This window comes from Rhinopithecus roxellana, chromosome 4 (assembly GCF_007565055.1).
Source record: "Rhinopithecus roxellana isolate Shanxi Qingling chromosome 4, ASM756505v1, whole genome shotgun sequence".
NCBI lineage: Eukaryota > Metazoa > Chordata > Mammalia > Primates > Cercopithecidae > Rhinopithecus > Rhinopithecus roxellana.
The window spans coordinates 64572790-64599276 of record NC_044552.1 but is presented as its reverse complement, the minus strand read 5'-3'; the positions used below and the strand labels follow the sequence as shown (position 1 = coordinate 64599276).

At 39.7% G+C, this 26487-nt stretch overlaps 1 protein-coding gene across 5 annotated transcripts in view; it reads right to left on the bottom strand.

The window, feature by feature from the left end:
* Positions 1-649: 649 nt before the first annotated feature.
* CARMIL1 (capping protein regulator and myosin 1 linker 1) overlaps positions 650-26487 on the bottom strand; it is a 344245-nt gene continuing 318407 nt past the window's right edge. For 3 of the 5 annotated variants that reach the window (XM_030929489.1, XM_010365105.2, XM_030929492.1), the window contains 5 exons: positions 21039-21471; positions 16913-16994; positions 15278-15490; positions 11044-11175; positions 650-1729 (listed from right to left, as the gene is read on the bottom strand). In XM_030929489.1, the coding sequence (XP_030785349.1) occupies positions 1593-1729; positions 11044-11175; positions 15278-15490; positions 16913-16994; positions 21039-21471 (997 nt within the window). In that variant the 3' untranslated portion in view covers positions 650-1592. The remainder of the gene's footprint in view (positions 1730-11043; positions 11176-15277; positions 15491-16912; positions 16995-21038; positions 21472-26487) is intronic. The other 2 variants (XM_030929490.1, XM_030929491.1) reach the window with 2 other exon arrangements.

Here is a 26487-nt window from a genome sequence, read left to right as displayed (position 1 = left end):
CCAAGGCTATTCACTACCTGGGCTTCTCTCGACTGTCTCTTTGAGAATAGTTCTCATGCTGAAACTCAGAGAGAAGTGCTAACCAGCAGCATGTGTGCCTTTTACCGCATAGCATTCTAAGTGAATGTGAACCTGATTGCTCTGTGAGTACTTTCTGTTTTATGACGGCAGAGCTACAGCTGGAGGAAGCAGTCTTGTGTCTTTCTGCCCTCATGAAGTCACGCAAAGGCAGCAAACCATCTGGTCTACATTATGGGCACTTACTCATATGCCAGGCACCTGAGTTGGGGAGAGGGCTAGTGGAGGATGATGAGGGAAATAGTCATGTCATGCCAACCCCACCTTCCATCATTCTTCTTTCCAATAGATAACCACTGCTGGCAACTCTTCAAATCATACTTCTTTGCTCACACTTGCATCCCTCATATGACCCTTATGCAGGGTAATGGGAGCTGGATCAAACTCATAATTCTATATTCTTCTGGTAAATTTGATCATTTTTCCCAAGGGTGAAAACAGGCAGTGGCACTAGTAAGTTATCCCAGATTCCTTATCTGAGAACATTGATTATTTTGGATTTTGGAAACAAAACCAAAGTTCACCACCCTGAGCCAGTCCAAACTAAAAATGTAACTGGAGAAGGCCCAAATTCCACTTGTAAATTCATTTTATTGGTATAAATATACATATGAATAAAATACTTCCAGCCTGTAATGTAAGTGAATATTTGTGAAATGTCTTATAAAGAGTAGTATTTTGATTTTTACAGTTGTCAAAGTATTCTCTCTTAAAATCACACATTAAAAGCTAATATGCAGACAGAAATTAAAGGCCTTCAAAAACATGAATATTCATAAAACCTCATTCCAATCAACTATATACATTAATCAGGGCACATGGTAAAACCAGCCGCAGGTCTCTCTCACTCTGTTCTTAGCTGTGCTCGTTGACGGTATGCAAAGGTCACCGACCAAGCTTTAAATGTATAATTCCACATCAGGAAGGAAGAAGTTTCCCATGGGAGAAGGTAAAAACCATACCCAAGATCTAATATATATAATTTATACAAATTATTAGTGTGCTCTGTTAATATAATTACAATGTGCAATTGCATACATCAAGAATAAATTGTTATATTGAGTCCTGTGTGGATTTGACACAGGTACACTCAGCAGTACTCTGAGGTTTGCTGTGGTGTTACTTGTGTGAGTGTGTGTCCAGTTATTTCATTTATCTCCAAAAACTCATCTTGCAGGGCAATCTGTAGCTGCCTCAGAGAAATTCAAGTAGGGCCCATGGGATAATTGCTGGCTTTCATTAAAGGCATATGAAGGAATGTTTAGAAACCAAATGCGAAGGGTTGGAGGAAGACCAAACAAACGTGATTTGATTACCAAGAAATGGATCTGTTTCTATACAAAAAAAAAAAAAAAAAAAAAAAAGGCAGGGGATGGGGGTAGGGGAGAAATAAAGAAAAAGAAGAGAATAAAGCACCAAGAGAAGAACGTCTGGGAAGAAGAGGTGGTGCCCTTGGTTCCTCTCTGATGGCTACCAAAGCACCCTGCACAGGAAGACTTCTGCGTGGGTGACCTTTACACAAAAATAAACTCTTTTTCTGCTTCTTCTCCAGAGTCACTAGATTTGCTGCCTTGATGGCCATCTTTACTGGAGGACCGTTGCTTTTGTTCTTGATACTCCTGGGCCTGCTGGCCCCAGCTTCTCCTTGAAACTGAAATAAAAAGAAAAGTCGCACAGTTTATTGACAAAATAATACCATTGGCCTGACTGACAATGGGCTGAGATGCAGTAGCCTTGAATGTTTGCAGGAGGGGAGGGGAACAGCGTGAACTTTCTCAGAAACAAACTTGCTATTATGTTTAGAGACTCTAGACAGAAATGTAAAACAAACCAACAAAGCAGAAACAAAATGAGAAAACACACACAAAAATACAGTCTATGACAGGGTGAACCTCTCATAGATGTGGGTAAGAATCTGAGGTGAGGACCCCCCAGGCAAGGATGGTGAGGAAGTGGAGGGAGATGCCAGGAGGGAGGAGGGCTTTGAAGTGGTTCTGCCCCAGGTGACCTCCTCAGTCGTAGCTGCCCCCTCATGCAGCAGAGAGAACAGGGCAGACAGAGCCTTGAGGAGATGCTGGACTGACAGATGTCCCATTCGATGCCTTCTGCAGATGATTTGGGGTTTGTCATTCCTGATTGTGGGGCAGGATATCAGCAAAGGCCTCAGGAGTCTTTGTCAGACCTTTCTGTGACTCAGAAAACCTCAGTTTCACCCTCTAGGAAATAAATACTGTAAAGTCTAGTGAAAATGCATTAAATACTGCCTATGACACAATCAGCCATTTTGGAATCACCCTCCAGGTAAAAGCATTACCATTATTGTTGCCTGCTCTGATTACAAATAAATATGAAGAATCCACTGAGGCTTTATAAAGCAACGGTGGGAGAATCATTACTGGAACGGAGCCTCTGTTATGTGTTAGGCACTCTCTGTTTTATTATCGCTATTCCTCACAATTACCTCCTGTAAGGTAGGTTTTGTAAAACTTGAAACCAGGATTTAAACTAGATCTGTCTCTCCAAAGCCTATGTTCTTTCCAACTACAACATGGCTTCACTGCTATGATACCTGGGGAAAAGGTTTGGATGCTGTACTCCAGCATAGCTATTAAGGATTATTAAATACTATTTATCTTATATATTGTATAGACAGCTCTTGAGCTAAAAATACTAAACCTACACACTTTGTGCCAGCTTGAAGGAAGAGTACAGCTACCTCATCACTTGGAACTACAAATGATCTAACCAGGAACACACTGCATCAGTCCTTCAAAAGTTATAGGATTCACTTGATGCTTCTAATCACTTGATTTTTGCATTCTGCTAAAAAAAAAGAACCCCAAAAAACAAAACTCATCTTGCCAGGAGCTGGCTATTAAAATGATGAACCCACTGAAGAGTGTTTCAGGAAGTGAAAGCTCATTAAACCTAATAGTCAAAATGCAAACCTAATAGAGTACTTCTCTTGCCAAAACTGGTATTAGAGCCAGATTCTGCTATTTAGACAATAAAAATTTAAATTTTTAGTTAATGACATTAAATTGAAATGACTCAAAACTCTGAAAAGAAAAAAACCTTTCAAATCTGATAATAAAAGTAGGTAATTTCTTAAATTGTGACTTCTTTTTGTGTAACAGATTCAGGCAAATTCTCAAATCAGGGGAAGAAAGCAACAAATAAATATTATCATTGATTTCTATTATTTTTTCTTTTCTTTTTAGAAACGGGGTCTTGCTCTGTCACCCAAACTGAAGTACAATTTCTATTTTTAAGCTTGTGTTGGGTAAAAAAATTAAATGCACTTGTTTGGTCCTTTCAAAGCTGTCAGTAAGCCAGGTTTGGAGAATGAAGGTGCATAAATATCTATAAATATTTTGCTCTTTATCACAAAACCAATTTGATACTAATAGACAAAGAATCCTTTAATTACTAAGAACAAAAGAAGGTAGGGAAGACTTGTATTATCTTCACCCTGAAAACTTTTTACAATAAACCCAACCTCAAACTAGAGCATTTCCTTTGGTATCTTCTAGAAAATATTTTTCATTGTTTTAAAACCAAAATAAGTTCTTCCTCTATATTAAATGACTCAAAAATACACTACAGGTTCAAGGGAAGAAACAAATACAATATACTGCTCATTTGTCTTCAGAGCAAATATATTTGTTCTAATTCTTAGATTTAAAGGATAATCAAACTTTCCATTCTTCCCAATGTTTTTGTTTCCTGGCAATCTTGGGTCTAACTCATGTTGTATGACATGACATAAGAGTACTTTCTAAAAATGGAGAAATTCAAGAAACCAAAAATGTTTATGTCACAGATAAAAAACTGAGATAACCCTATAGACCAGGGTCATTAGAGCAGGCATGATTAAAATTCAAAGAAATCCAACATAGAAATCTTCCTGCAAAAAGTAGGTTGCCCTTCAGTCTCCACCTAAATGCTGATTCTTTTGAGTCACTGACACTGGGCTTCCGAATTCTCCAAGACTCAGGGACTGTAGGAGGAAAAATAATACATACTTTCAAGAGGGCTGTCAAAGAATTTCCCTATGGTGGTGACTTTATTTAGAAATTCATTCTAATTATATTCACCTCCATTGATTAAACTCTACCAACTGTGAATGTGCATGTGATAATGAGACTATACCAGGCTGACATGTTCTTAGTATAGTAGGTAAGCACCATTCAACGATAGGAAAATCGAGGCACAGTGAGATCAAGGACTTAAAGTTATGCAATTAATGTGATGAGTTTCAAGGTCAAAGCACTTGGCCTTCTAGTCTCCAGCCTTATTAGTCCAGATCCGTAATGTGAACAACTTTGTAGGGGGAATGTTCTTTGCCGTTTGCTTTCCAGCCCTTAAGGGAACATCTATTTGATTGCATGTAATTAAGATGTTGACTACAACTATATTGAAGTAGGTTTAGTCAGGCTTCTATTAAAAGATGGTCTCAATAGAATTACATCCTTTTGAAACTTAAAACTCCAGAATGTATGCATGTATGTATGTACGCATGCAAGCATTTATTCATTTATAGATACTGAGTCTCACTCTGTTGTCCAGGCTGGAATTCAGTGGCGCAGTCATAGCTCACTGTAGCCTCAAACTCCTGGGCTCAAGTGATCCTCCTGTCTCAGCTTCCAGAGTAGCGGAGACTACAGGTGTACCTTTTCACCACACCCAGCTAATTTTTTATTTTTATTTTTGTATAGACAACTCATTTGTTGCCCAGGCTGGTCTCAAACCCCTGGCCTCAAGTGATCCTCCAGCCTCAGCCTCCCAAAGTGCTGGGATTACAGATGTGAACCACTGTGCCTGGCTGGAATTTATTTTTAATGTATTTATAAGATTTAGACGTTTTACAAATTCAGACAGACCTCCTCTTAGGCAGCTTGAGTTCATGCTTGCTTTTACACAGGGTGAAAAAAATCCAGTTGTTTCACAAACACTTCTTCAATGCAAGTATTTGTTAAGAGTGCTGGAGCATCTCTGCATGTGTCTATATACATATTTATCACTATTTTAAATACCATTAAAGTTAACTAATAGAAGATACTCAAGTAAATGAACAGGTAATTTATTAAACACAAACACTCCATGTATATACACATCCTGTCTATAGCGGCAATAACTGGTACAGAGAGGCTCAAACATGAAGTCTGCCATTCTTGAAGATGATTTGACATTGCATATATGTGATAATTTTAAAGCTTCTGAAACATGCATATAAATGCAGAGTTAGAGAATCATATGAAAATTTGGTATTTTCTCCATTGTAAGCTCCACTGACATCCGTATTTTCCAGGAGAAAAACACTATGATGACCTGAAAATAGTATTCAGTAGTTGGCCCTGATTTTTTTATACTTTCTAGCAAGAGCCCAACATGCCAACCATTAAATTTATCTTTAAGAACTCACTTAGTGGAAGCAGAACTTGAATCTGGTGGAAAAAGTAGAGCAGAGCACTGGCTTACAGACTGCAAGTCACAGCCAAGTATTTATTGGCTGCAGCTTGGATTATGGAAGAGGCAAGTGATATATAAAAGGAATCTTAGAATCAGATGCCCTGTACAAACAGGGGCCATTACAATGCATTCAAAGCCAAAATCAACTATTTTCTTCGAGAAAATAGGATATACACTTATAAAAACATCACAACTTATAATTAAATGTAGAGAGGAAATAATATGAAATGGAAAAAGATGTGCTTACAAATATTTCTAGTAAAAGAAATTAAGCATTTTGTCTATCAAATCAATATAACAGCCACACAAAACATAATATTCATGATAAAAATACGCAGCATGCTTTGAGAACAATATTTGAGAATAATAGCCTCTGTTTGTTTCATGAATACATACTTTAGGAAAATAAGGCTGTTTTAGCATAAACAAAGCTGCTCTTAAAAGACTTAAAGTACATGCAATTATTTAATAGAATTAATTCACTAAATGTTTTTTTTAAGCAGGAACTATTCAGAAAGCAGACTGCTACTCAATTCTCAAAGGTGAAGACAGTCAAGTGCTAGGAATCGGCACTAACAAAACAAAATTAAAATATTACGCACAAAATCACTTTAATTGAAGCTCCTGTAAAAAGTACTTCTTAATGCCTGTCATTATTTCAAGAAATCAAAGCAGAAAAGTAAATACAAGATGGTCCTATTTAATTCCACCAAAATTTGACCAGCTCCTCACAACGAGAATTTTAAGCTAAAGAGGTTATGAACGAATCTGAGACAGATATAGAATCTCTTCTCCGTGCTTTTCTATAATGTGGGTTATCTCAGTGTTTATCCTCTTTTTACTCTAACGCAAAGCCTCACTGGATGATCAATAGGCACTGGGCGGCAGGTAGCAGGGGAGCGTCTCTTTTTGTTTTGTATGAAGTGTTTTTAGTGGCCTCTTGAAGAAGGAACATTGCATCAATGATGCTTTGTTAATAATCAACTGATATAAGTCAATGAAAACAATAGTTCAAATGTAAAGCTCCAGAATCCAGAAACATCTTTGCAACCTTAGGTGCCCTTAACAAAAGGGGCAATATAGAGACAGAGATTCTGGCCTAATAAATTCTCAAAAATAACTCATCAGAAAATAAATGTCTTAGGTGTTCATTTATGTAACTTTTCTAGGACTGAAGATAGAGATTTTCTTGGCAATATGAGAGAAACTTTCTTGTAGAGAGGAGCTACTGTAACTATGTGTCTATAAACAAATCCACTACCTAGGAATTCTGTAAAAGTAAAGGGTCAACTCAATTGGCTTTCTCTAGGGCAGGAGCTACCCAGCCCAAGCAGAATGTTTTATCCTTACGTGTCCTGCAGACTCTGCTTTATGCTCTGAGAGGTGTCTTTAACCCACCCCGCCACCTAGCTAGTACATGCTGGAACCCCAGGCAAGTGAGCACACGTGGCTGAGCCCATGGCACTGGCTGAGAAGGCAGGGTCCAAACATTGTCCCTGGCAGGCAGTTGGTAGATGCTTTTTTGTTTTAAAACCTATATCAAGGAACGTTCTCAAAGACAACAGTTCCCACTTCAGGTATCATAACTCATTGGGCTGTTAAGCTGTGAAGTGTATCACAAGAAGTTTATTATCAATAGTAAAGTGTGAAAATTCAAGAATAGTTTATCCCTTTGCAATAAGAGAATAAGAGAAGGTATCCCTATAATAAGGTCACTCCCATTAACTTGTATTCTGAAATGCTTTCTTGGGAGGCAGTGAAGGACATGGTGTTACAGCCTGAATGCTGGGCCACACCTAATCCCTGGGAGCCTAAATACATGCATCTATTAACTCCTGACAGTTTCACAGAAAGAAAAGAGCCTCATTCCAAGAGCAGAAATCCTTTAAAGAAATCTCACACACCAGAATATGTTACATTATTTACAGGTACTAAGATTTCCTTTAATGGATTTTTGAAGTCATATTTATAAAAAAAAATTATTGTATTAACCAGGGAGGAGATGAGTACTTTAGGCACAAAAAAAGACATTTTTTCCTCTGAGTCAGCAATACTTGTTCTTAAATTTCCCATTGGAGGGCAAAGCTGATTTGAAATCTGTCTCCTTTCTGTCGCTTGGGATTGTTCTCACGTGAACAGTACATTACAGAATTTACTACAGGGCCAAAAGAAAGACAGACGTCAGAGAGAAACTTCTAGAAAATGGAATAAATTGTTCCTGAAGGTTGACAAGTTAATTGGTACTTTTTCTTTCTTACTAAAGGGTGATAAAATGTCCACTGAAAGATCATGTGCATGACCCAACGTCTGCATTGAGTCAGTGACTTTTTATTGATCCTTTCCTGAAAGAATGTAAGATGTTAGGCCAATATTCTCTAAGGATATAAACTCTTGTCACTCTAAGAATCTCTGATCCAACCACAGTTGAAACCTAACAGGACAGTAAAGATATAAAGGAAGAGAATAGGAGGTCTAACCCCAATTATAAAAATAAACTTGCATGATCACAAAAATTTGAAAGGACAAGTCACCAAAGTAACTTGATCTTCCTCATAAGAATTTCTAATTTTAGATTTTTAAGTCAATATTTTTTATCACAAATAAAAGGACCATCCTGTTGACATTTAGAAAAATCAAAAAACAAAAACAAAAACAAAAAAACTCTCTCGTATGACTCTCTTGTATGACCCAGTCCCACGACAGAATTTACTCAATTATAGTTTTTTTTGTTAGTGCCAGTTCATAAGCTTCGGGTCAGTGAGGGATGATAATCGAAGGCTCTAACCATTTGTTGGCTGTGACTTCCTGTGCCCAATTGCATTCACTTCCTCTTCTGCAATGGTGGAGTACAGTTTTGAAGATCTTTTCCCTCTACTGGAAGGCTTGCCACTGTCATGATCTGAATGTCTTTTGTAATAATCTCCTCTTTGCACTACTGAGGAAAAGGGATTTATTTTACCCTTTATATTAGCACATACATCAATGTGTTGACATTAATATTTAAAAATGTAAATATTAAAAATTAAATATCAGCTTACCCACCCCACTTAGGATTCAAGGAACCCACAGTGTTGGTCCTGGGCAGATATACATCATTATCTACAGAATTCAACAGCCAACATTATGGAAATGTCGTGCAAAATGAGGTGAGCTCTGATTCTGCCCCAAAAAAGTATTAACAAAAAGGCCCCAGTATTATCATTTTGATACCATGATGGATTAACGAAAATCACATTCACTATGGAATAATCCAGAAGAATCATAGCAATTTACCTGCTTCAGAAATTAGTTGGGCACGCTAGTCCAAAGGGAGGCAAAGAACAGGGAAATGAAGTAACCAGCATGAATAACAGATAAGAAAACAGAAATGAGCACAATATGGACAGTTTATAAAGAAAAAGATAGGACTCACAAATGGCTGCCACTCTGGGCCACCTTAGCGGACAAGCTGAGAGTCAAAATCTTACCACCTCAGACACTTACAGACTGTTCCCAGACTTCATGTATATTTTCAGTCCAATTTCAATACCAAGTGATAACATCAGGATGATGTCTATGATTAACTTATTCAGGATCCCAGGTGGGAAAGTGATGGTCTCCACAGCTCAGCCATCCCTACCGTCTGACTGGAAAGAAGGGCGTGGGAGCCATTCCTAAGATTTGCTACTAGGGGAGGGAGAAGGATGAGGAAGGGGATCAAACATCCACCCCTAAAGCTCTAAAACATTTAAGGAGCAACACATTCTATCTCTAACTTCCTGGGGAAAGAACACTCGACTTTTTCACAGCAGCTAAAAGCCTGCAGCAGTATCCACTATCTCCCCGACTTTGTTAACTGGAGAGGCTCCATGATATATATTTGCACTTGTTAGGCTGGTGGGTTACTCTAGGCCCTGTTTTGATCATTTATAGACATCTAGAAAACATTGTTTTCCAGAAATGTTAAAAGAATGATTTTTGTATTCAACCTTCTGATCTTTTTTCTACTTTTGTAAATCCTTCAATATTTCAATTGCTTCAGACAAGATAGATGAACATTCCTACTTAGCACTACCATCCCTTCCTCACCTTTCTTTTTCTCTCCAACTGAACTCTTTTGGGCATTTTCAACACTTCCTTAAAAGTAAAGACATAAAGTTAGCAGTTGCAGAAAGGATGGAAAATTAGGGTAGGAATGGGGGAGGCACTCTGTGGTGAGAACTGGACTGTCAGAAAATATCTGCTGGCTCAAGTCTCTCTGAGCTGGCACCACCAAAGGTCCTTCCTTTTATACCAAGTCTTCCAAAGGCTTTGGTTATAATACTGAACCCTGTATTTATCTACCTCATGTAAAATGACTATAGATACCAGCTACTTTTCGAAAGCTTTAGTTTCTCTATTTGGCAGAAGTGGTTTAGCAGCTTTGGTCTCAACCCTACCATCTTTTATTTATAGCAAATAGGTGAGTAAAGCTTCTACCCAACAAATAAATCTGTAGGATGGAGATGAGAAAGCAGGCAGTGTTACTGTTTTTATTAGATTTCCAAGCCACAAAGACAGTACTGTACTCAGTAACACTTTCTATTAACTTCAACCCAATACTATTATCAATAAAAGAAAACAGGCCATTGTAGGAAGAAAACAGTCAGAGAGATCAAAGGATTCTAAAGCATTAAATAAATCTAAAATAAAACACAGCAACTCCAAACCACAATGAGAGCCTTCTGGGTGTAGATGACTTGTGTAGCTCTAGAATTTCCTTATAGGTGGGGCTCAGAGATGGCATTTACACTATACATTACATACGACAGAACCCCAAAGTCAATCACACATTTAAAAGAAATGGCATGGGTGCTGAAGCCACAACCATGCCTCACCTCTGATAGTAACTGGTAACAGCTCAATCTGATTTGGGAAGAAAGCATTCTTGTCACAGGATTAGCTTGCTGTGCTTCTACCTCAGCAAATTAGAAGGAGCAAACTGGTGCAAAGTCGCCCTGAGAATGTCCACGTCTGCACCACACTTCTGAGAGTGAGGAACATCTGACCTTGTGACTCAGCGAGCACCATGAGTGAGCTGCAAGTTGGCTCAGGCCCGGGGGTGCTGCTCCAGAACTACTGCAGTAGTGATTTACCACATGTAGGAAAAGATTTCGTTGAAAATAATGGGACTCAGAAATCTATATGTAGCCCCAAATACATCATAAAATCATGTTTAAGGAGCTCCTAACATGCTGGAAGTCAGTTCAGAAGCATCTAGAAATTACTCTTGCAAATAAGTTAGACCTTTGGTTGGGTATCTCAGCTGCTTTTTTCATTTGTCATTAAGATCCAATGTCATCAATCATACTGAATCAAGTTTCTGAACTAAGAAACTACTCTATTTCCAAAAAGTTAACCCAAGGAATGTTGACTTTAACAAACTCTAAGATATCAGTAAAGTCCAAAATGAATTCCTTTATTTTGAAATGTCCCTCCTTGGGGAGAGCTAACCCAGAGAAAAGAAATCCTTACCTTCCTGTGAAAATGTCCTGGGGCTGGGCTGGGGGCTACTCTGGCCATCTCTCTCTTTGTCTGAAGGAACTTTTTTCAGGACAGGTGGAAGAAGGGCAACTTTCGGGCTAGATGGAGAGTCTGGAATGTCATCTAAGGAGGCACAAACACGTGACTCAAACCGTTCTACAAACTGGATTCCAAGAACATAAAGCCTGGTAAATCTATATATATAAATAGGTCATTTAAAAGAAAAGAAAGCATCATAGAATTTTTCTGGCCAAAAATTAGTTTTGTGTCTTTGCTCAGTGAAGTTACATCCACAAACAAAAGGGAAAACCAATGAATACTTATAAAAAGTTAGTATCTGAAAAGATATGAATCTATCCTGTAGATCAAGAATTTCAATGCGCTGATATTTGAAAATCAGACTGTCAGTGAACCACATGTTCCTTCTGACTTAAACACAAAGCCTGTTTGGTTTTCATAAAATATGTAATACTTACAAGACACTGCCTTTACCTGTTGTCAAACCCAGTACAATAGTCACTATACATATGTGTATATGTGTATGCATGCATGCATATATGTAGGTCACTAACAAAAATTTGGAATCATGGTCTTTTAGAACCAGAAAAAACTTTGGTCACTGGACAAATGAAGAGCTTAAAAATGAAAAAGATGACAAAATAGCTAGGACTAGAATTCTAGTCTCTTTTCCTTCTTTTTTTTTTTTTTTTTGAGACAGTCTTGTTCTGTTGCCCAGGCTGGAGTGCAGTGGTATGATTCTGGCTCACTGCAACCTCTGCCTCCCGGGTTCAAGCGATTCTCCTGCCTCTGCCTCCCAAGTAGCTAGGATTACAGGTGCGTGCCACCATGCCAGGCTAATTTTTTGTATTTTTAGGAGAGACGGGGTTTCATCATGTTAGCCAGGATGGTCTCGATCTCCTGACCTCATGATCCACCCACCTTGGCCTCCCAAAGTGTTGGGATTACAGGTGTGAGCCACCGAGCCCGGCCAATTCTAGTCTCTTAATTCAAACATCAGGGCTGTTTCACCCTAATTGAAAGGATCTACCACAAGCTTGTCCAAGCCATGGCCCACAGGATTGAACAAGGATGCGGCCCAGGTTGGCTTTGAATGCAGCCCAACACAAACTTGTAAACTTTCTTAAAACATTACAAGATTATTTTGCTTTTTTTTTTTTTTTTTAAAGTAATCAGCTATTGTTAGTGTTAGCATATTTCGTGTGTGTCCTAAGACAATTCTTCTTCCAATGTGGCCCAGGGAAGCCAAAAGAGTGGACACCTCTGACTACTGGATCTTGCTCCTTCCTTTGCTGTTACCAGCAAGGTGGTTCTTAAGTTAGTGTGTGAGTATCTGTGCATGTAGAAGACAATCTACAGCAAGGTTCATCTTCAGTCTTACACTTCCAGTTGCCTACTTGCTTAACCAAAATAAGCAGGGATGTGATAAGACATGTGGAGATAACACTATCCGCCTTCACAAGCTGTCAGAGCTGTGGCGGAGAGGAAATGAGATGGTGTATTTGAAAATGCCTGCTGATGGCTGGGCGCGGTGGCTCAAGCCTGTAATCCCAGCACTTTGGGAGGCTGAGATGGGCGGATCACGAGGTCAGGAGATCGAGACCATCCTGGCTAACACGGTGAAACCTCGTCTCTACTAAAAAAATACAAAAAACTAGCCGGGCGAGGTGGTGGGCACCTGTAGTCCCAGTTACTCGGGAGGCTGAGGCAGGAGAATGGCGTAAACCTGGGAGGTGGAGCTTGCAGTGAGCTGAGATGCGGCCACTGCACTTCAGCCTGGGCGACAGAGCGAGACTCTGTCTCAAAAAAGAAAAAAAAAAAAAAGAAAAAAGAAAATGCCTGCTGAATTCCCAAGCTCTACAAAAACATGGGTTTATTAACATAATTCTTGATATACTAAGTGCTATGAAATAAATGAACACATTTAGTAAATAAACAAAATAAAACTGTTTGCAACAGAATATTGGGAATTCAGCTAGTTTTATATTCAGCATTAGAAACTGGGGAGTGGTCCCCCTTTATCCACATGGGATACAATCCAAGACCTCCAGTGGATGCCTGAAACTGTGGATAGTACTGAACCCTACATAAGCTGTGTTTTTTCCTACACACACACCTATAATAAAGTTTAATGTATAAATTAGGCACAGTAAGATATTAACACTAAAACCCAGTAATAGAATAATTGTAACAATATACTATAATAAAAGTTATCTGAATGTGGTCTCTCTCTCTCTCTCTCTCTCTCTCTCTCTCAATATCTGCACCATGAATAACTGAAACTGTAAAAAGCAAAACCTTGGATAAGAGGCGCCTACTGTACTCTACAAACTAGGTTACTCTACAAACTAGATTCATTTTATAAGAACTGTTTCTTTATTGTAGACTAGAGACACACCTAGCTGATGACAATGCTAGGAGCAAGCCTCCTTTGGAGAACTTATTTGCTTTGCTTTCTATTAAAACATTTTTCCATTTTCTCTGCCTCCATTCTCTCCACTCCTTCTACATGAAGACATTGTGTGTGTACCAAGAAATTTTTTGTGTTCCCCATCATAAAGAACTTTGGTTTGGGAAAAAGTTTGAGTAGACTTAGGAAGTACTAAGGGGTTTGTTTCAAGGCTTAGTTCCTTGAGGTAAAGCCAGTACAACCCTTTCTTTGTGGCTTCTCTTTGGAGACGGTTTACTGGTTTTTTCAAGGGACCAATGGGCTATGAAGACCAGGGAGTATCATCCAGGCTGGCCCCCCGGGAAATGAAAAAAATACATGAGGGAACATGGGAAAGAACCATAAGTGGAAGAAGTTTGGATACACAGGATTCTAGCTTTTTGCTCATTCTACCCAAATCATCTGCACATTGATAAATTATTAGGATGACCTGCGCATCCTACTTTACAATATGTATGTCCATGGGGGAGAGGTCAATAGAAACACAGTTACCAAGACAGCTGGTGGAGTCAGAACATCTGGCGGCTACACAGACACACCAGCTGCGTGACTTGACAAACTCAGTATCTCTATGCCTCAAATTCCTTATTTGTAAAATGGAGCAGTGATGAGGATATTGAGAGTTCATCATAAAGCACTTACAACAGTGCCAAGGACACAGTTAAGTGCTCAAAGATTAGCCATGATGATGATCTGACTATATTATTTTTATCCTTGTTTGACTAATTTTTGTGGGAGAACAAGGGGGAAGAGGTGAAGAATTGATGTAACTTTTGTTATATTACCTATCCTACTTTTGTGTATGTTTGAAAATTCTTACAATGGAAAGTTAAAAAACAAAAAACAAAAAACTGTGTGTGTATGTATGTGTGTGTGTGTGTTTAAGAGATAGGGTCTTGTCACTCAGGCTGGAGTACAGTGGTGTGGTCACAGTGTGATGACAGCCTAAACTCCTAGGCTCAAATGAACCTCCCACCTCAGCCTCCCAAGTAACAGGGACTACAGGTGTGCACTACCACACCAGGACTTCTTTTGTGCAGGAGAGACTAAGGTGAAGACCAACCCATTTCTAATATTTTTAAGTTTCTTCTATCATTAGGTTCTCTAAACTAATTGTCAGCAAACGTTTTCGTAAAGGGCCTAAGAGTAATTATTTTACATTTTGCAGGCCATATGGCCCTGTTGCAAGCACACCACTCCTGCATCTGTAGCACAGCCACAGCCCCAGATGACACCAGTACAAATCGTATGGCTATGTCCAGGAAAACTATTTACAAAAACAGGCCCATTGTTTGCCAAGTCTTGTTCTAAACCCTTGATACATCATAGAATATGTCCATAAAAACTGAAGAGCTTGTGCCTTCCCCATTTGTAGCCTTCATCCTTAAACTGCTGCTTTTCAAAGTGTCTGAACACCCTGGAGACAAGTATCAGAAAGCCAAGCCAAGCACTGCAGATGGGTCAACATGACAAAAGATGGATGTCCCTGTCTTGCCTACCAACCAACCTGTACCCCTGAAAGCAAGGGCAGTCTCAGAGTCCCCAACTCTGACACATGGTGGGGCTCAGCATTGAATAAAGGAATCCCTCAGCTCTCATCACTTTCACAGCTTTGCACAGGTTTCTTGTGATCTCCTCCTGCAGAAGCCGCTGTACCTTGCTCACCAGCTGCCCCTGAAACCACCTGCAGCATCTGATCCAGCTGGCTCTGGGAAGCTACCTGGTCACAATGCAACTCCCTAAGTGCAAAACTCTTACCAGGCCGTGAGGCGGTTCTTGGTTTCTGCGGGATGACGGGCCGTGCTGCCAGGCTGGGTTTGGGGGACTGCAGGAGGGGCTTCGGGCTTGTAGGTGTGCTGGATGAGCTCCGAGACCTGGAACCTGCTTCCACTTTGGGTTCTGCTTTGGTATTCTTTTCTGGTGTTCCCAAACCAAAGCGGTTCTCTGGAAGACCTGGGTGCAGTTTAGGCACTAAGACGAAAAAGGCCACTTTAAAATTAATCAAAGGTCAAATAAGCCAGTAACTTGAAACTAGAAGTCTGGTACAAAACTGCTATAATCATTTACCATTGTTTCTCATGGATTTTTTTTTTTTTTTTTTTGAGGCGGAGTCTCGCTCTGTCGCCCGGACTGGAGTGCAGTGGCCAGATCTCAGCTCACTGCAAGCTCCGCCTCCCGGGTTTACGCCATTCTCCTGCCTCAGCCTCCCGAGTAGCTGGGACTACAGGCGCCCGCCCCCTCGCCCGGCTAGTTTTTGTATTTTTAGTAGAGACGGGGTTTCACCGTGTTAGCCAGGATGGTCTCGATCTCCTGACCTCGTGATCCGCCCGTCTCGGCGGATGTTTTAAGAATATTTTAAGAATATGCTGTTCTAGCATGTTTTTAAAATCAAAACATGCTGGAGGAAGAGTAATGTTCTTTGTAGAAAAGCAATAAACTTTTTGTTTCTTTTCTGATCACCCCTGACTATTCCAGGGTTGACAAGCTTTTATATTTAATAGTGTACAGTGCTGTAATCACATACAAGGAAAACAGTGGTTCTTCAGGCATTTAAAGTGTTCAGGTCTTTCTCAGATCTGGCACAAGGTACAGGTATAACCAAATGTAAGTGCCTTGGTTCTGGACAACAGGCGGTTAAGGGCTCTGGCTGCAGTTTCTAAGAGAGGAGGAGGATGCTGATGGTTGCAATCTCATGTTTAGTGAGAACAGCTCCAGAAATGTCATCTCATCCCCCACCTCCATCCATACTGCTGCCTTAATTTAACAAGACAACTGGTAAAAATAAGCCCATAAAATGTGATTTATCATCCAACTCTTACTGCACCAAGATACTGTAGCTATGCATAAGAATCTCAAATAGCAAAATGAGGATTCTATCACACAGTTAACACACTACTCTCCGGTTTTCATCTAAGGTATTTTCTTATTTTATTATACCTAAAATGTCAGAGGGACAAGTGATATTGGATTTCATGCATATTCAAGCTGCAAGGGAAGCATATTTTCATACCAAATAAGACAGCCACCCATCTTCCATATATCATGCATGGCTTATTCTTAAATACATCAGCCATGATCCTGTACGCTGGCCCCACCCCTAACTTTGCCAGAATGCTCAAAGTTGAGGAGTTTGCAGTGAAAAAATAGTCAGAATTTCCTCCCTTTGGGAAATCAAAAAGTGCCCTGTCCAGGCACAATGCTACAGTGGGGCAGGATGCACCCCAGGGGAAGGTAGGTAAGGGATGTGGTCTTTCAGGTGATAGCTGAGAACACACAACAAAGAGATCGGTTCTTGCCTCCCCATTTAAATTTTTCTTCTGTCAATCACACGTGACTCCTGCAATCGGAAGGTAAGCATTTTTCCTAATGGATGATGGCAATGGCCTGACTTACCTGCCCCACCTCCATCCAACCGTTCTACGCTGCTCAAGGCTGGGCTGGAAGAATCCTGGGATACAGCATCATTCCCAAGCTTCTGAAAAATTTAAGCACCATCCCTCAAAAAAGTGCACATTTATTTAATGCAAAAGTGAAAAAACAATGCAGGTAATAAATGACAGCAAAGAAGGGCTCTTTAACTCAGCTGCTGTTACGGTGACTATGCCTGACCTGCCTCCATAGGCTCTCCTACAGGGACAAAGCTGTGAGAAACACATTCTATTCTGTGTTTACGGTCAGAGCCTTGGGGTCCAAAGTGCGGCCGGTTTGGTTCCTCAGAAGGCTCCTCACAGGACAGAAGTGCACGGGGCCAGGGAAAGTCAGTGGGCTCGGTGACCTTTACTGTTTTCCTTGTTGAACATCTATGCAGGCTCTGCAGCCCCTGATGCTTTATGTGATGAGGGCCCTTATACGCTAGAAATTTACAGAATCTGCTCTAGGTTTGGTTTCCAAAAATCTAGTTTTGGCTGAGTGCAGTGGCTCATGCCTGTAATCTATCTCAGGACGATGGGAGAATTGCTTGAGGTCACACGTTTGAGACCAGCCTAGGCAACAGAGTGAGACCGCCCCCCCCATCTCTGCAAAAAACAGAATTAGCCAGGCATGATGGCATGCATCTGAAGTCCCAGCTACTCAGGAGGCTGAGGCAGGAGGATCACCTGACCAACCCCAGGAGTTTGAAGCTGCAGTCAACTATAATCGTGCCAGTGTACTCCAGCCTAGGTGACAGAGCAAGACCTTATCTATTAAAAAAAAAAAATACATATATATAATTTTCAAAGCAGCAGAAACCTTTCCAACCTCAATGATAATATAGATGAAAGGGGTCCTGAAACAGGCAAGGTCTTCCTTGCTTTGAGGCAGAACCACAGGACACAGATCTATTATTTAGGAAACAAATACAGATGAACAGGACTGAACAAATTTTTTAAAAATCTGCAGGTGGGAGGAATTAGTGATGGTGAAGATGGTGATGATGGGGAAAGTAAAATGCCACTGTCTTGGGGTAGGAGTGGAAAGTTTAGAAAGTCTACACTAGATTGAGCCATTTAGATACCACAAAAGATATAGAAAGCAAAGTCTGGTGTTTACATCATAATATCTAAGAATTATATTGACAAAGATGGTCTACATCTACCTCTTATCTAACAGGCAAAAACAAGGTGGACCAGTAGACCAGGAGGCATGATGATTCCCAAGGCAGTATGACCTTCAGACTACTGGTTCCTGCTCATCTCATGCTTCTGACAAACCTCAAAAGCTCTGCAGTCAATTCCTAACTTTAAACTGTGTTTGATGATACAGGAAGCATTATTTGAAATGCAGGTGAGAAAAGCCTCACTCCCTGAAATCATCAATCTACTCCAGCCACACACTCCCCAGGAGTGCCGGCTCTATCAGAAGGAAGCACCCAAGGGGCAGGAAGGCTGAGGAATTTCTCAGGAAGATGACAAAAGTTCCACTGTCATGAGTGCGAGGTGCTGAACAGGTTTCCAGGAGGAAATGTGTATACAAGCACTGCAGCTAAAACAGGCACATTACTTGGCATCACTATGGAAAAGTGATCTCCTAAAAAGGAAGCCCCATGCCAGCCCTCTGTGCCCAGGACAAGTGCCTGGAGGACAGGGCTGGGGACCATCCATGAAGTCCCCTTCCACATCCTTCCCTTTCAGGTTCCTCCAAGTGCAGGGCAGGCACCTGAAAGTGAGGACCTCCTTAAACTGTGTACCTGGGGCACCTCATTTGCCTGCATCTCTAAAACAATCCTGGGAGTTGTTTTCTTTTCCCTCCCACATTTTTAAAGTTATTTATAAATCCCAAACTGACTGTGGGGAATAAGGATAAAATAATATAATGCCCATGGCCTTTGTGTGTAGACAGATGTCTTGGAGGCCCCAGAGGAAAATACATGAACTTTAAGTATTCACTGCTTGTTTCTCTCTTTTGTCAATAAATGAAGTGTCATATCTTAATACTTACAGTTCTTTTTCTATATATATAGAGAGAGTTTCTATATATATATATATATATAGAAAAAGAACTGTACGTATTTTTTATATATATAAAAAATTGATGCTAATCATTGATGCTGATCATTGATGCTAATTGTTGCTACCTTTATAAAGAATACAGTCATGGTACTTTAGGGAAAAAAATGTTCTAAAGCTAATTTTTGAAAAACTGTATTATTTAATGTTTTGACAGAAGACCCATGACTGAATTTTAAATAGCAATAATTTTTAACGATGGTGGTTTTAAACTGACACTAGATGGCGCTAAGAGATCATTAATATTGTGTAAACCCTAAACAAATATAAAACCATAAAGATTTTGTCACTGATTTAGATATCAAATCCAAAGTACATGAATAAAACACTCTAGCACATGTCATCTTTACACCAGAAAGAAACTGTTAATCATGAAAAACATAAACAGCATATTGATGAAAACCACACATTCATTGTTATAAAGAAATTCACAACATGCATTAAAATTTTAACATTTCCTTTGGCATCTGACTCACTAATGACATGGTTGTAGTATTACCCAGAATTCTGACCAGTGAGGATCACACCATGCCTCCTTTGTTGAGTGAGCAGGATATAGTTATGTGGTCTCTCCCAACTCTAAGGGTTTCTCAGTGAGTTAGGAGGGATTTATAATTAGAGAATTGCTAAATAATGTTGATGTTGGTGGGAGAACTTTGGTGAATAGTTGTAAGATCAGGTGGGAAGTGGAGTTTAATTTTTAAACATTGGTTGTTTAGAAGCCATATAAAAGAGCTCCTTACACATGCCATGTAGTTAATTGTTTACTTTCTGAAAGTCAAGGGCTCACCGGGATGAACTGTTTTATTGTGGTACTTCAAATAAAATAGACAGGTGATATCCTTTCTTTGGAGAACCAGTTGTGTAAAAATAATGGAGCTCAAGATAATGCACAGAAGCCATAACCTGACGTACACATGGGTATGTTCATTTTATCACACGGATACAATCCTTCATGCAGTGACAGGAGAAAACAGAGGTAAAAAGGAAAGTGAAAAAGACTCCTTACACTTTAAAAGGAGGTTCGAAGAATAAATAATGTTTTAAGTCAGATTTTGGGGGAACTCAGCAAATTTTAAACTATGAAGTTTTTCTTTGTAGCAACAGATGATTATATCAATGGTCAAATATTCAATTAATTCTAATAGAATACCTTGACTGTTATTTCTTTTGTCTTTTAAATCTGGAATATAACAAGGCATTCTTAGGTTTGAAAAGAGTAATTTTTAGGTTTTGAAAAGGGAATAAGTTAGAAAATAGTTTCCATTTTTATATATAATCTAGTTTCAGTGTTTTTATTTCCCTCTGGTAGTTCACCTATCTTCAATATTACCCTCAGTCTTCCATTTGTATTCAGCTGACTGTCTTTTCCCCCAGACATGAGCATTTCCCCCGACCCGGGAACATCTCTGACATGCTTCCATGACATGCACAGGAGTCCCCTGGGCAGGTGGGAAAAGACTGGGGTCTTCAAAGCCTACCTTAGAATGCCGGCACTCCACAAGAGTGTGACCCTCAGGCCAAAGTGAAAACGTGGCCATTTCTTTAGAGTCTGTGCTGCAGGTTCTTTAGCAGTAAGTTATGGTTTTGGATTTCTATTTAACCAACAGGCTATTTTTATTTTCTCACCCAAATAAACCAAGTGAGGGCAAAAAGACAAACAAGGACAACCAAGTCAAAAAGGAACCCCCACTTATCTCACGAAGACAAGGAGGAGATTGGGGGCTACCAGAGGGCAGGAAATGTGGGGGCATGGGGGGAGACGAAAAGAGGTACAAAATGGGTACAAAAACACAGCTGATAAAAGAAACAAGATCTAGTATTGGACAGATCAGTGGGGTAGCTCTAGTTAACAATCATCTATTGTCTATTTCAAAATAGCTAGAAGAGAGTAATTTGAATATTCCCAGCATAAAGGAAAGTTAAATGTTTAAGGTGATGGACATACATAAAAATATCACATGCACCATGAAAATATGTGCATCTATTATATATCAAATAAATGAATTAATTAAAAAGAGGCCCACCCTTACCTTCTGTGCACACGCAGCTCTCTTCTCTTGCTTGGCTTTCATCTCTGCCAGCAGACCACTGCCCATCACCTGGACCCCATACCTCCGCCCGCCCTGTGGGCTGCTCTTGCTGTCACTCCGTTCCACCTTCCCTATTTCTTCCCCTTGACTCTCTTCAAAGGAGTCAGGTGTTTTTATCTCCTCTATCCGTTCAGAATTGCCATTGTGCTCGGTGGCCTTTGTGTCTTTCCTGGGACAGTCCACAGGTGGACTTTTGACGGCCCCTTTTGGTGAGGAGGGTTCTTCTGTCATCAAGATTGTTGGTGGCCGCTCAGATTTGGACCGGGATTTGATTAAGTTGAGAAAGCCACTACTTTTCCGAGAATCTCGCTTTTTCTTTTCATCTCCTCCTTCATTAAGCTCATGAGACTCTGAGCCTCTTGTTGACCATTTCCTGCATTTCAAACCAAGACACAGATCTGTTATTTTTACTGTAAATAAGTTCCATCAAGAATCAGTCAAAATATAAATATGGAGATTGCTACATATACAATAACCATTCAGAAGCATTTTTAAAAGTGGATTTGAGTTACTATCTTTAGGAAACAGAAAGGAATGTGGAATATCATCATCATATTCACATGTGAGAAAATTGAGGTGCGCAAACATTAAGTATGAAAGATGAAAATGTAACTGGTACAGCCAGTGTGCAAGCTTACTCGAAAAGTAACTCCTCCCTCCCTTTGTTTCTTGTTTTATATATGTATCTAACTACCTGCTCTGCTTGAGAATTCCAAAGGGTAATCTTGAAACAATCCAGGCATAAAGCAGAGGTGGTGGTGCAATTTTCTCCCTTCCGAGAAGAAATTGGTACGTAGTTAATCCATAACCTAACCTCTGCCAAGAGGAAACCAACCAGACCTCCAAATGGTCCATTACTCAAGATAGTCATCAGAAAACAACTAACACACCGGCATCCCACACCACTCCCGTGCATAGTTTTCATGCCGCCTTTCACCTTAAAACCCTTTTAGCCAGCCTGAAAATCTGAGATGGCTTTTTGGGACTTGAGTCTGGCCATCTCCCAAGCTGTCGTCACTTGCATAAATCAAACTTCGCTTCGCATGTGTTTGGCTTTTTGAGGGGCAAGCAGCTAAACCTGAATTTGGTTCCAAAAAGGCAGAGAGTATGTTCTGGGAGACAGTTTTCAGAGGGACAATATGCTGAAACTTGGGAAATGGAAAGGGAGAAACAGTCAACGAAATGAGCTAAGTAGGAAGTATCACAGACAACTGTCTCATTTAAAGCTGGCAGACTGAATATCCACTTAGCTCCCCTGAATCTCCATTAAATAATAGCAAAGGATTTATAAAAGTATAAGCCCTATAGGGGAGAAAAGGCAAAAACAACAAAATTTGGAAGCCAAAATACACTAGATATGTGTGAAAATTGACTTAATAGATCAGAGAAAGCTGAAACCTAAGCCAACAGTCAGGGAGACCCAGAAGCATGTGATTTGTGCTGGCTCCAGAATGAGGAGATGCAGGTACCTCTGCAAGTGGAAGTGAAGGGGAAATGAAGACAGGAAGGTTCTCTTCTTTGTGAAGCCCGTTCAGAAATTCATCAGATCCTCTCCCTAAACCACAGAGCCGATGATGCCCATCCCAACACCCAAGTTCACTCTCCGGAGAGAATGAACCAAAGAAGCTGAGCTGGGGGACACCAAATGCAGCTGAGCTGAGTGAGGATCACGAAACAGGCAGGCTCAAGAAAGCCTGCACAGTGAGCAGTGACACCCCCGGGACCCCTTTTCTCACTCTACATGCCAGAATCAAGCAGGCAGGTTTACACCTGCAAGGCAGGAGATGGAAGTTTCCAAAGCTCAACAGAAAAGACCTAAAGATTCTGAGAGTCAGGGATACCCTCTCCTCCAACAAAACGGTCCAGGAAGACCACCCTACATTGAAGCCCACCAGTCGACAAGCTCTACCCACAAATTTCTAAGAAGCTCTTTGGTGCCCCATTCCTTTTCAACATGGAAGAGAAAAAAATATTGTGTCCACCAACATGAATAATAGCAAAATGTGATAGCAGAAGTAGAAAACTCAAGGTTGGAAGACAAAACTGAGGAAATATTCCAGAAAAAAAAAAAAAAAGGAATATAAAGAATAAAAAAAAAAATAGGAGAGAACAGGTAGGAATCAGTGGATTAATAGAGGAAATAAAAAATCTGAATAACGGCCTGGGCATGGTAGTTCATGCCTGTAATCCCAGCACTTTGGGACGCTGAGATGGGTAGACTGCTTGACCCTGCGAGTTCGAGACCAGCCTGGTCAGCATGGCAAAATCTCATCCCTACAAAAAATACAAAAATTAGCTGGGAGGGGTGGTCCACGCCTGCAGTCCCAGTTAATCAAGAGTCTGAGGTAGGAGGATCACCTGAGCCTGGAAGGTCAAAGTTGCAGTAAGCCATGATCATGCCACTGTACTATAGCTTGGGTGATAGTGAGATGCTATCTCAAATAATAATAATAATAGAAGTTTAAGAAAAAAAGTACAGACAAAAAAGGAAGAAATTATGAAATAAATAATTTTTAAAAATTCAGCAACAAAGGACATGAGTTTCCAGATTGAAATGGCTTATAAGTGCCTGGCAAATTGGTTTTTTAAAAAAATTAAAAAATAAAAAATCCACCTCAGGGCACATATCATCAAAAAATTTTAGTACACTGGGAATGCAGAGAAGATCTCAAATGCTTCGAGAGGAGAGGGAAAACAAAAGCAAGTCAGAAACAAAAGATCAGGACTCAAGTCGACATCAGATTCTCATAGCAACACCGGAAGCTAGAAGATAATGGAGCAAAGCTATCAAAATGCTAAGGTACAACGAAGACCAACCTACAGTTCTATACCTAGTGACACTATTAATCCAAATGAAAGACATGCAACAGTTACAGAAACTTGTTTTCCAAACTTCTCTTTCTCAGGAAGCAATTCAAGAAGGTGCTCCATCAAAACAGGGGCATAAACTAAGACCAACATGGGCCAATGGAAACAGAAAAATGACACAGAGATGAGGTGAAGGGGATCTCCCAGCAGATGATGAAGGGAGATCCCAGAAGACACCAGTGGGATGGACCTAGAGGTCACACTGGAGCTGGTCAGATGCTGGTAAGACGTGTGTCCAAAAAGAAAAAAAACTGAGAATACTTGAACAAATTGAAAGGAAATATATATCTTTACTGGAAATTTAGGAGATAAGTCAGTGAAAGGAATGCAGAAAACAAAGCAAACGAAAAAGGGGATAATTATTAACACCAAAGAAAACAAAAAATTCTATAGAAAGAAAATGTAATCACAGTATATGATCTAACACAGTTGTTAATATTTACATGGTTAGAATGAAGCAAACACTCAATATTGATCTAACCAACTGCTGTAGTTTGACCCCATCAAAACTTATGTTGAGACTTGGGGTCAACATGAGTTTTGATAGTATTGGGAGGTGGTACCTTAAAGAGGTGATTAGGTTATCAAAATCAATTACTGAGACTGGATTAGTTCTCATGGGAATGGATACGTTCTTGAGAGCCTGGGTTGTTATGAAGTGAGTCAGCCTCCTTCACCCCTCCTTTCTTTTTGCACACACTCAATTCTCCTTTCACTTTTCTGCCATGCCATTATGCAGCAGGAGGCCCTCACCAGAAGCCAACCAGTGTGGCCACCCAAACTTGAACTTCCCAGCCTCCAGAACCATGAGCTAAACAAACCTCTTTCCTTTATAAATTACCCACTCACAAGTATTTTGTTATAACAACAGAATACAGACTAAGACACTAATTATGATAAAATTAAATAAAGAAGATGGGGCAAGGAAAAGTGTGTGTCTAAGTGTGTGTGTGTGTGTGTGTGTGTGTGGTGACAGAGTATATAGGTTGAGTATCTGCAATCCATAATTTGAAATGCTCCAAAATTTGAAACTTTTTCAGCACCAACATGATGCTCAAAAGAAATGCTCATTGGAACATTTTGAATTTCAGATTAGGGATATAAAACCAGTAAGTATAATACAAATATTCAAAAAAGAATCCCAAATATGAAACACTTCTGGTCACAAGCATTTCAGATGAGTGATACTTGGTCTGTATTATCATCATCTAAGTAAGAAGTTAATGGTTATAGCACTACCTAAAAATGAAACATAGAAAGAAAAAAGAAAGTATGCTATTAAGACAAATGGAAGAAACAGCTAAAGGAATAAAAATTAGTTGCCTCTGGGGAATAGGGAGTGGGAAAATAACAAGCAACTTTTTTTAAGCCTTCGTAGAACATCTGACACTTTATGAGCATGTATAACTTTGATTTTCAAACTTCCTTCATACTACTTCATGATTTTACCTATCCCTTGACCTTTAAAGACTGGACTGACTATTTATAAAAAATTTTAAAATCACAACTTAGTAGATTCCACCATATTATTTGATGATGAAAATTGATGTATTTAGTTCTATTTGTGCACTGAAACAGGAACAGAATCTTCCTTGAGCACCATCTTTATTAAAAAATATATTTTATACCTTACAAAATTTACCCAACTTTCATTCAGAGCCTATTAAAGAAGAAAGTAGCATTAACAGGAGAGGAAATCACACTGGGGAAGGTTTAACAATACGTACAGTTCAGATCAAATGCTTATAAACCACCCCACTAACTGAATATAAATTTCAGAAGTTTAAAAAGACAAGAGCAAACAATGGTATCTGTAAATTATATGGAGACAAGTCAAGATTTTCTCCATTCGTTCAACCTTCACTAATTGAGGGGAGACTGTATATTATGGGCTGTGTTAGACATTGAAGCTATAACAAAATAGGGCCCAGGTATTGCTCCTTAAGAATAGCATTCTATTTGGGAAAAAAGACTTGAAAGCAAATCATTAACAGCAATTTCCCATTTTGCAATATATTTGTGTTGGTTTTTCTTGAATCTTTTACATTGAAAACACATTCATCTATTCCTTAAGTTGTAAAAAAATTAAAAATCAAACTCTTAAAGGATTACGTAGGCTTTAACAGATGTGTGTGAAGGATGGAAAGAAAAGTATTAAGTCAGCAGTGAAGAAACAGCAATTAATTCAGGGGTGGGTGGGAGGAGCAGTTCCAGAAGAGCTTCAAAGAATAAATGATATTTAGGTTGGTTCTTGAAAGATAGGAGAAGAAAATTTTGCTAAGTATAGTATGCTAAGCTTCAAGGCCAGTGTCAAAGAAGACAAATAATTGGGTCCTAAAGGTTGTAAGATTCAGTAAGTTACATGGTTATGGATATAAAAATTTAACTCACTGCCACTTCACCATCCTGCCGAGGCAAGATAAGGCACATCCATCTACTAGAATTGATTAGTTGCTTCCCCACCTGTGCCCAGCCTGCCACCTTTGGCTTATCTGGCTTACATTTGTTCCTGAATTTGGTA